At 39.4% G+C, this 11,924-nt stretch overlaps 3 protein-coding genes across 3 annotated transcripts in view; 1 reads left to right on the plus strand and 2 right to left on the minus strand.

The window, feature by feature from the left end:
• Positions 1-11,924, minus strand: part of LOC118748942 (nuclear cap-binding protein subunit 1) — a 116,986-nt gene that overhangs the window by 83,216 nt on the left and 21,846 nt on the right. The gene's annotated exons all lie outside the window — the stretch shown is intronic.
• Positions 1-11,924, plus strand: part of LOC118748941 — a 41,432-nt gene that overhangs the window by 13,449 nt on the left and 16,059 nt on the right. The window lies entirely within an intron of this gene.
• On the minus strand, positions 7,617-9,677 carry LOC118748943 (putative uncharacterized protein DDB_G0282129). The gene has a single exon (XM_036483701.1). It carries the CDS (start codon positions 9,188-9,190, stop codon positions 7,697-7,699), a length of 1,494 nt encoding a protein of 497 aa, XP_036339594.1. The 5' UTR covers positions 9,191-9,677; the 3' UTR covers positions 7,617-7,696.

Genomic DNA, 11,924 nt, shown 5'->3' on the forward strand with positions numbered 1-11,924 from the left:
TCTAAGTCGCTAGAGTATTGAGTGGCTTCTCACAAACAAACAAACAAACAAACAAGCAAACATTCATACAAAAATAAGGCCAAGATTAGGTGTGCATGTACGTACTGTTGTTCGCTAGCTGCAAGGGGGTAAACGGGAATATCACAATGCAATCAAAAAAAAATCTGTTGGATGAATTATGAGACTTGCTGAAGATTTATGATTAGCAAAAGTAACGTTTTAAATTCTTCAATGACAACGGCGAAAACATAAGCGTATCTTTGCCAACAATTTACAATCATTCCTTCCACCCTTGCACTTTCCTTCTTAGCTACTTATGAAAGTTTATAGAAAAAGCAAACAAAAGAAAATTTTACATTCGGTCGGTTGGCAGCAAAATCCTTCGTCCGGGCTCGGCTCGAATATAAATTTCCTGCGATTAGGTTGAATTTCAATTTACCACGCCACTCACTAGGTACGCAAATTACTGCGATATTTTTCCTTTATTTAGCGTGGGCGTGGCAGTCAGCTCAATTGGCAATTTTTTCGTAACGACATAAATCAAATTTGCCACTGGGCAATGAATAATGGTGGAAATTGAAATAATACTTTAGGCGCTGATGTTAGTTTAGCATTAAATGTGAAGCGCGAAGAAAAGCGTTTAATGCCCATGTGTGCGCATTGGACAACAATGCGTAAATTTCATAGTAAAACTTGAAGAGAAATGTCAGCTGAAAAAGACTGCGACTAATCTCTGAAGAGAATATTCCGGGACTAGTCTCAATCGGGTACAATTAAGCATTAATTAGTCGCAACTAGCCTTATACGCGTATAATTGGAAATCAGTTAGTAACCGGCTCTTCACTAACGGGTACAATTAACGATTTAATGATATGTAGGCACTTAGTCAACGAAATTTCATGTGCAATGTTGGCATGTAGAGAGAGTGTTCGCCCAGCAAAACTGTGGACCCCGGTTCGAATCGCAGTTGGTGCAAGTTTCGAAGTAACACAAATTCGCCTTATTGCCGTTTGCCTTATGGCTGGTACTAAGGGGCGCTCATCAGTTCATCGGCGTCACATTCCTGGATATACCGATGTGGTCCGATTGCTTGCCAACAGTGCAAGCGTAGTAACTTAATAAATTTGATGTAGCAGAGCAAAGGACTCGGCGATCTAGAAGATATTTTATAACCCTACGATAAGTGCACTACCCTGGCAGCCAAAGATACTATAAGCTTACCATCTACAGTTATAGATGTGTTTTAGTCTTAGCTTGTTATTCTGATCCGACATCTCAAGCCAATCAGATAATCATGACCGGTAAGGTACGCAGACAGCGGTCGCCCCTCGGCGTCATAAAATCCGTTTGCGTCCTAAATTTGTAGGTCTCTCCAATTTTGTAACCACAGGAGGAGAAGCTCAGCCAAAAATGTATCAAAAGTGTAAGCGGCAAAATATTATATTCTGGCAGGTTCTGCAATTCACTTCTGAGTGAATTTGTGTCAAGTTCGCTTTGAATTCAAATGAGCAGGGGCTGAAATTCACTCGGAAGTGAATTCCAGAACCTGCGCGATTATCATTTGCTATCTAGCAAAGGGATAGTCAAAGAGCCTAGCCTTTCGAAGGGCTCTACCGCTCCTCTATACACCCAGAAAAAAGGCAGCTACAAATATTTCTCTCAACACATGATTTGGTAACTATAACCAAATAATGTAACTATAACTAAATCAGGTGTTGAGATAAATATATTCAGTTGAATTTTTTCTGGGTGTAGGTACTTACTGAGTTTACTAACTCGCTAATCGTAAGTCTCGAGGAATGCAAACTTAGTCCGTGAAAGGATTTCGTATTGAAGTATTTCTCGAACATGCAGGCTATAATACTCTGCGTAGCCGTTTGGTAATTATTTACCAAAAGTGCTAATTTTTTCTATAGTTTTAAAATTTCGTAATTTATTTTTCAATTTGGTAATTTTTCCATTCGGTGTTACCTATTTGTTAAGTAGAGTAGATATTCCTCTCACATAGGACATTTCTTTTCAGTTTAACCCATCATCTGTGAGACTAAAGCTTTCTGGGCAGCCTGACTGTCAGAGAAGATCAAACTTAAATGCTTACATCTTAGCCTCGCGAAGGTTGGACAGTGTGAGATGATTCCACTTCAACTTTCTCTTGACAGCTGATACAAAAGGATCAGTCGAAATTCCTAGTCTCACCGGATGAATACCAATCGCACAATGGCCTCCATCACTGTTTTAAAGTGCTCTATAAAAACAGTTTCTGCAGCAGAGAAACGTCTTCTTTCGCTTTTTTATTTCACAAAAGGACCCGGCTTCCTTAGACTAATAGCAGAACGTGCTGCGACAATTCTGCCTGCAATATCCGCAGGCGCCGTTTTCAACATATGTTCGTAGGTGTGGTTCCTAATGTTCCGATAATTCCTGTTTTACAAGTGAAGCCTTCTCTAGTAAGTTGCACCAGCCAAGAGCTCCTTGAAACAATATAGGCTTACATCTGGTTTCCTATCCAATGTTAGGCTTCAGGTAACCTTGATCCAGATCAAAAGGGTGTATAAAAGTAGGCCTTTAATCAAAAGTTCCACGTCATCTATGTATATAGGCGATCACCCGGCAACCCACTTTCACGAGGAATCGGGTTTCTTCTGTACAGGTCTATCAGTCTCTCTAGCGACTGATAGAGCCTAAAGAGACTGATAGGCCTAAAATCCTTAGGGGAAACATGAGATATTTTTATCATGCGTCAAAAAGTGCGATAGTGATCCGAAAATTGTCGATAACTGGTTACAGAATCTTATTCCTGAAGCAAAAAATATCGCAAAGAAGTACATTTGAAGTACAAAAGCGAAAAAAGAAATACTGTACTTCCGAAAGAAGTACGGTTGGTCACATTACTAATACTACAAAAAAACTCCAAAAATTTTAATTCCAATCTTTTTTTTTAAAGGGCGAAAATAAAAAAAAACTAAAAAACATCCGCATTGCAAAAAAATATATGTACGTAAGCTCTATTACACTCCTTAAAATAGTGGTTAATTTTGAAGTAAAACGTAAAATTTTTTGTCATCTAAAAAAAAAAAATAAAAATTCCAAAATAATTTAAAAGCTTTCTTCAATAGGGCTAACTTTCAATTTTCACTAGGCATTAGAAGAAAAAAAAATTGTATCACTACGTTGGGCATTAAACATATGACATTTTTAGAATGGCATATGTACATTTTTTGTCATTTCGTTGCCTGGCGGAAATTCGGTTTAAGAATTTGTGAGGTTTCTGTTGAGTGATCATATCCAGGGAACGCATTTTATGGAAATTGCCTTTTTTTCTTCTAAAGAGATTGAGTATATTCGATTAAGAATGTCCACGATTTAGCTTTCCTTGATTCCATAGATATACATTTGACGTTGCCTTAAGATATTTGCCTTTGGTTGCCTTTTCTACCTTAAAGGCCAGTATGTAGCTCTCAAGAAAAGCAACAACTTCCTTAAGGCAGTACGCAGTTCTTAAGAAATTTGCTAAGCTTTCTAGTGCGGTTTTCTAAAGTTTTTTTTTGTGAAAAACGAGCACAAGGCAACCAATATCTGCAACTTCCGAGTGAATTTCAGCCCCTACCCATTTGAATTGAAAGCGAACTTGACCCAAATTCACTCGGAAGTGAATTGCAGAACCTGCCGGAATATGAAGGTTTTAAACGTTCCATATTTAAATTGGGCGCCACTTTTATCAACTCACGTCGATCGCACGTATGAAAATCGTGTGAAAATGCTGCCAGAAAACTACCTGAAATTTTTGTGGCGAAACAGATTGTTTTGGTTTCTAGTCAGGAAATGGGAATGGTTTCAAGCTTGTTATTATGAATAGTACCTTAAGGCCGCCGTTGAATATGTTATCGTTGATCCTGTGACCGAGAGCAAAGTCAACATTTGAATGTTATTTAGTGTTTTAGAAATAAGCGACAAACGGACAATCGTATGGTATTGCCGTTCCATTAACTTTGAGTTGAAACGTCATGTGCCACTAAAAAGTGTTTTACAGGCGCAAAAGCATGAGCTGGAACTCCATTTTTATTTTACCTGAAATTGTAGTCGAGAATATTTAACCTTTTCAGCTACAGAATTTCCCAAAGAATAACCGTAAGATCAAACTCTTTTGAGTAATGAACGGTCTAAATTTAAGATTTGTACTTTACTTAGGTACAATTGTGAATCCAATGAATGAATAATGCCTTTAAATTCCACGAGGCTGTGAGCCAAGAAGAATGCCAGACTTTGTTATCAGCATTGTCGGCCTTTGCAGTTTTTCTGCATCAGTAGTTCTGTATTTTTTGTGAGTAAACAAAAAAGGAAAAATCATCAATGAAATCAATCCGCTTGATAAAAGAAAAAAAAACCGCAGTTGGATACTGGTAAAATGCATTTGGTGTTAAAACCGGAAGCGACTTTTCCAACGACACTGACATCGACAGCAAGCGACACAGCTTCGAACAGCAAAAACCAACGAATGATGTAAAAATTAATATCCTGGAAAAATCATCAGCCACAATCAAGCGGCGTTCTTACTCTACCCAGATATGTCGCCACGTCTCTGTAACACCAACTCAGACAAAATCACCGCAAGCAAATTTTTTTATGCATATTTAAATTTTCTTTTTATTGTTTTCGTACAATTTTGATTTCGTTGCTGCTGTAACAGCAATTTCGCACCCCCATCCGCAGCTTTAGACGTGGGTAGGTGAGTTCACTTCAATGAGACAAACGAAAATTTCATCGCTCACTGCAGTAAATGATTTATGAAATTGTTGCTTTCACATCTTCATCGTCAATTAAGCACAGCCTGCGCGCGGCGCGCATACATACATACATATACACAGAGCTACTCCGTCTTTTATTTCGATTTCTTTTGTTTTTTTTTTTGGTGAGTTAAGTGAAAAGAAATTTTCAATCTTGTTCGTCATTATTACACTTCCTCCTTCACATTTCCTGTGAACATCTATTCTGTCAACTCTGCTGCCTGCCGTCTGAAGCAAGCGCGATTGACACGCCGCTGGCGTTTGTCGTGGTGTTGATTGCGTGACGAATACGCGAAGGTTCATTGAGTACAGCTGACTCCAACTACGCATACTTGTGAGCGGTTTATTGTCTTATCGTTTGCCGCCACCCTCTCTGTCGGGGATTACATCAATTTACCAAATTTTTTGCCTGAACTACGACGTCTATTTTCTGCTCCAGAAATCGATGGACTATATTAACAAAATGAGTTACGTCAGCGGGCGGTCTTCTTTTACGGTTAGGTGAAAATCTGAAAACTGACTGGGTATTACGAGGATACGGAGGAGGATGCTACGTTTATATTGGACGGAGAACTGTCCTGACAATGCAATTCCTAAGTTGCATCCAGCAAAGCTATGACTTTTTAATATGTTTCCAATTCTGCGGTTAAAAAAATGGGATTACGCACCGCGTATATTGGATTACGCAGAAGCTGCTTCAGTACAAAATTACAAGCAAGTTTTAGATGCAACTGATTGCATTCGTCAGTATGAGACATACTAATGTTAAGAGCTCAGACTACTGAGCTCATATTTTCCCTTAAAAAACTTCACCACACGAATTCCATAGAGGAACAAATGGGCACTAAAGTATATGAACTTACCCATAGAATCAGGCATCACCTACTCACAAGAGTGAAATAAACCCCTTTCTAGTAACCAAATATTTTTCCTCTTCGGCTGAAAACGGCGGCTATTGAATCAATCAGTCATAGAGTTTTAAAATTATATGATTTCTCTGAACTTCGTGAGATAGGATGTTACAACTGACCAGGCACCTTTGAAAGAATTTGTTTCTTCGATCGATCTTCACCAATGGCAGCACGACAGATTGGTACAGCAGACCTCATCATATTGCTTAAGCCATAAACTTTTTTCAGTCACCTCCAAACTTTAAATGATGGTCGTAGAAAGAGTTTTCTCCCCTCCACTCCCCGACTACTGCAGCGTACATTAAGTGTTAAAGAGTTGGCCACCCAAAAGGCAGGACGAAGTTTCCCCCAAAGATATACAGAGAAGAGAGAGCTTTTCATCTTCAATGACATTTGGGCAGCCCTATAAACGGTAGACTCACACTGAATGCCATACATATCTGATATGAATAACCCATTGAGGGACATCACAATGCTGCGAGGTCCACATCAGAGATTGGCGTGCGGTTTGCCACAATTATTGCATGGCATGCTTTCGGCAATCGAACAATTGCAGTGGTTGCTGGCCCCATGCACGATCATTCGGAACACCGGTTTACCGAAGTCAATATGAGTATGCGCTGTTAAAATGATCGTTGCTGCGGCGGTATTTGCCAGCACTGCACGCTTTGCAGTGGTGATCATTCATCCACCGCTTTTTATGTGAGTACGCTTAAAGTCACAAAAATAGCATCGCATGCCATTTTCTAGTCAACATCAGAAAAGATCTTTTATTTAGTTGTTCCCCGAATTGGCCTCATAAGAGTTATTGTTATAAATGTTGTTCATTCCTCGTTGGTACAGTTTTCATTCTGGAATAATCTATTCAAGAGCAAAGGTTTGTTCTATTCTAAAAAAAAGAGAATTTTTCAACCTTTCAGGAAACTTGAGACAGACCCCTTCGACAATATTGAACGTAATTTAAAACTCGCAAGGTTTATTTAGGCAAAGAAATGTTTGATATCCTCGGGACGCGAACTCATTCTCATGACGGGAGACGATTCGTACTTTATCTGCTTAGCTTCCAAAGTTAGCAACAAATGGCATATATGTACATATATACGTAACGTGAGTAGTCCACTCAACGTCCCAAGCAGCGATAGCCGCACTTCTGGTGATTTCAGCAATTCTCGTCTGTTTTAGGTAAATTCGGGCGGAGAATTGAATTAGTTTTAGAATTGTCTGCGAGTATGAAAACGTTGTAAGCGAAACGTACTGCGAAATTCCAAATTTGATAGAAGCCTCCAAGCGGGCATTGCTATCTACTTCCAGTAACTCCCATTTAGCGAAGTTCACAGACTATCATATTGCTGTAGTCGGCAACCATAAATTGGATATGTGTTCGGCAACGTTGAATATTCCTGTAATCTTTAAGGCAGAGCATGATAAATCTATGCGGGCCAGTGCGCGTGGAGAGGATTTGAGACAGGACTTGTAGAAATGGTACGAGCTGAAAGTCTCTCTGAGATGCCTGCTCTCACAAGTCGAGGGGAGTTTCAAAGCAGAAACTAACAGCCGGTGCACAAATCTACATGCACGCTTGGTGAACGAATTAGTCAGAGCTTGCTGAGGCTGTGTTTATTGCGAATATTAATAAGACACTAGACTACCGGCTAAATGGTTGGCAGATTCGAACCCCCGTAAAACAATTTCTGTAAAGCGGTTAAAATTTCTTACTCATCTTAAAGTAAAAGGTATTAAGCACTTTCTGTGAAATTGCTTCAAACTCCAAAAAATTATCTTATGATTTTTGGAGGACTATCTCTTTGAAATTCTATAATGTTAATTTACTGCTCTAGTTGAGTCCACTTGTAACAATAGCAGCTCGTCCACCTTACCTTATCAATGTCACCGACCAAAAAAGGTTCGTTCCTTAAATTTTTTATTTTATTTTTATTAAATTCGACACAGTATTTCTTATATATATGTATTTTTATGTAATTATATACCCCACCTTAAGGTCTAATCGATTTGCGTTATTGAAGCCTCATCTGCACTGGAACAACGACTGCTCTCGCCATCAGTGCGATACTTAATCGAGTCGATAATTTCCACATCGATGTCGCGTTCGCGATTACTGTCAACAAAACTCGCGCAATTATCCACCGAGGATGGTCCATCGGAGTCAGCATCACAGTCGGGCTCAGATTTATTGTCATTATCATAACTGTTGCTACTACCGCCACCGGCAGCTGCTGCTGCATTCGAAGCAAGGAGATCGCGCGCCGCGAACTGACTATAAAGACGCGGCAAATGCTGCAACATGTAGCTGGCGCTATTTTTCGTAAAAGGTTGATTTTCTTTAGCCTCACCCAAATCATAATATTTTGTGTAATTTTCAAATTTGCTAGCCATTGCAGAGGAGGTCAAATTGATGGCATCTAGCGAATGACTCGCTGCGGAATTTGTGTCGTTTGCACGCGGTACGGGCACCGTGAATGCTGAACCCTGTCGATGCTTGTTCAGCAGACTGGCACCTGTGGCACTGCCACCGGATGACTCCGACTCACTGGTCGCATTGCTGTTATCGGCGCTGGTGAGTGGCGAAATATTCTCTTTTTTGCGATCATATATATGACCCGATACACGTAAATCGATGAAGAAGTGCAATGGGTCGATGCCGTAGGGTGGGTAGAGCGGTGGATACCACACAGGCGGAGGTGGCGGTAAGACCAAATCCTGTGGCGGCAGTGAAGCAGCGGGCGGAGTGTCCTGCAGCGCGGCATCCACTGCACCACCTCCACCGCCCGCTCCAGCACAATCAGCATTAGCAGCCGTGGCAGCAGTTGAGTCTGGTGTGGTGACGTTGCCTGCATCGCCCCTACCAACCTTAACATCAGTTGCATCTTTGGTGGCATCATCCATCTTGCGATATTTATTGGCTAAGTGGAAATATGGCTTATTTGTTAGTTCCAATGGCTTCTCCAAGCCAACAGACGCAGCGGCATTGCTTGCTAGCTGCTGTTGTTGTTGTTGTTGCTGCTGCAGCTGCTGTTTCTCCTCCGCCTCCTTACGCTCACGCAAGTGTTCATAATAGGGTCGGTGGTGAGCCCAAGTGCGCTTCCGTGGCCTGCGTGCCAACACCATCGACTGTTGCAGCTGCAGATTGCGCGCATTCTCGTTGTTGCGTGCCTGTACCAGTGAGCGTAGCATGTCACTAAAGAAAAAGTTGTTGGCACCCACCGGTGTGGAGTACAAGTAGGGAGGCGTGGCTGCCATCAGTCGGCTGACAAAGTCCTGATTGCGCATCTCATGAATATTCGACTTTCGCGGTGTGGCAGTGGATGCGGCACTCGTGGGCGAGGAGGACGACGAAGATGAGTTGGCTGTCGTGGTATCCTTTCCTGCGCATTTCTGTTGCTGTTGTTGTTGCTGTTGCTGCAAGAGTTGCTGGCGTTGATGTTGCTGCTGCTGTTGCTGCTGCTGCTGTTGCTGTTGGTGATGTTCATCCGACATGACCGCCTGCCGAGCAACTGCAAGTCAAATAAGCTGCAGACGGAGAGAGATAGAGTAAAAGAAAGTAGATTTTAATGTTTGTCTTTACGAAGCAAGCTGCACGTCTTAAGTGTCTTAAGTGTAGGAAATGCAAACACAATAAGAAACAATAAGACAATGTCATTTAAATGTTCTTCTCTTGTACTTTTCAGATTTGCTAGACAGTAAATGGAAACCTGTCGACAATGCCCACCCACGCGTTTGTTTGCATTTAGTCCCTAAGCTATTGCGGATTATAGCTGAGTGCCTGAACAAAGCAGATTGTTTCGTGTATTAAGTTGTTTTTGATTTCAATAAAATGCACTGTGAGATTTATTTACATATTTTGCAGGTGGGTGGTAGCAGTAGCTACATTCTAAGTATGCGGCAACCATTTGGTAATGCTCGGTCTTGATGCAAATCTTCATTTTGGTCGTAATTGTTTTGGGTAAAAATATCTAAAGGAGGGGGATATGCACACATAAATACATATCAAATATCTAGTCATTCGCTTTCCATTAGATATTAAAGAAAATCATAAGTTTTAAAAGAAGGTTTAGAATGAACTAAGGATCGGAAGATTCTTTAAGAGGTTTTTTTTTCAAAAATGAAAAGCTGTGACGAAAGTTAATTAATTTTGATAATCTTTATTATCATACATTATAAGTGTTTTTTAAAGATAATTTCTTTCAAATAATGGACGTAACTGCGCTTGTGGTGGTCCATTTGGCACTTGGTCAATGATTCGAGTAATGTTGGCCTCGAATACCTCCGTCGTAGCCGGCCTATTCATGTAGACTTTTTCACTTTACATGGCCCCAAAGAAAAAAAGTCTAAAGGTGTTATGTCACATGATGTATGTATGTGGCCAACGCATTGTTCCGAAGCGTGAAATGAAGTGTTCACCGAATCATTCTCGCAGTAAATCAAATATTTCACGGACTGTACGGCAAGTAACGCCATATTTTTTTAATCAAATGCCGTCGAGACAACGGGCTTTAATTTCTGACATCAAATAGTCCGTTATCATTTCCATACCTAAACAAAAGCGTCAGTGTTGTCTGGCTGTCAAATATTCTCATGCCCATACTAGGTGCAATTCCGTATTCCTCGGACTCGGACTAGTAAAACTGTCAAAAAATAAAAATTCGCTCAGAGCGAGAGAGTAACATTGAAAAGTACGGGATCGCTTTCTAGTAGTAAAAAATGGTAACTTCTGTCAACTTTAACATAACTTCCAAATTTTGGTTGTTAATTTTTGCTTATTTTGTATGAAAACACACTCAGCTCACACATGTAAATAACCAAAAATACTTTCAAATTCATTAGAATCCACTTAACCAAGTAATTAAATAGTTTTCAACTTGAATTAGCAGAGTGCACTTTTCTTTTGTTTAAAATTTGGTTGCCAAGCACACTACAGCTGATCGTTTGACACATTTACCAGCAAAACTAAAACTGGTAACTTCTGACAGAGAGCGAACCGAGTACGGGATCGATTTCCAGTAAAATCTGACTATTTCTGACTAGTCCGGACTCGTACCGGATCGCAACTACTATTTATGTGAATCATAATGAAATAACGCGGCGTCAACGCTGAGCTACGGTTGCCAGACGTACTGATTTTATCAGTACAGTACTGATTTTTCAACTCTTGTACTGATTTTATTCATTTCTTCAATCAGTACGCTAATGTCCTGATTTTTTCAAAATTTGTACTGATTTGTACTGAATTTTCTATTCAAATAAAATACTATTCTCTCTATTTTCTTAAGGTTTTTACATAACGTTGGAACTTTCTTAAACAGTACTGTAAAAAATAAGAAGAAAATAATTTAATTATAGTTGACATGTTTTAGATAATATGTATTTGATATGCCCAAGAAATTAATACAACAAAAAGATCAATCGTTTTATGGGCATATCGCCGGGTTGTTACCTACCAGTTGTGATAATATGATGGAGCTTAAATTATTTGAAAAGAAGGCTGAAATTTGTGTCGAGTGTTGTTAGTTATCTCGAAAATAACTTTCAGTTTAATAACAATAAATTTCAATATTCGAGTGGCTTTTGCCTATAACTTACAACGCCTTTTTCTCAATTTACTGACTTTGAAAGAGTTTTGCATACAAGACATAGAGTTAGATACCGTTTTTAGCGAATTCTTAGTCTTTCCCAGTTTTTGCGTAGTTGAAAAATCATTTAAGCCATGAGGAAATACAGATGAACTGCTTAAAAAGTGGTACTTTTTCACAGTATTCCTGCGCAAAGAGAGAAACCGGCTTCTAATTAAAATTTTTGAAAGTGAACTTTAAACTAAAAGTGATTTTAAAATGAAATGTATGGAATTCTTTGACTATTTAAACACTGAAAATGGGAATGATCTCATTATTGCTATTCAAAAAGTCATAAATATAAAATAATTTATTAAAATGAATAGCGCTTTTATTTTTTATGAACCATATTTTATTTATATACCAAAATATGGTTAAAAACAAGAACTCAGGCGTTTTAAATTATTTTCTGTTACTTACATTCATAATTTTGCTTTGAATGAGAATGTACTGAAAAGTACTGATTTTTTAGCATGAAAAAGTCTAATGTACTGATATCGCGCATAAAAAATCTGGCAACCCTAACGCTGAGCGGCTGGATAATCCGATTTTGACAGGAAGTTAGGAAGTGAAGTTGGTTGCAGAAAACGGCTAAACTGTAA

This window comes from Rhagoletis pomonella, unplaced genomic scaffold (genome assembly GCF_013731165.1).
Source record: "Rhagoletis pomonella isolate Grant_MI unplaced genomic scaffold, Rhpom_1.0 Rhpom_scaffold_00013, whole genome shotgun sequence".
NCBI lineage: Eukaryota > Metazoa > Arthropoda > Insecta > Diptera > Tephritidae > Rhagoletis > Rhagoletis pomonella.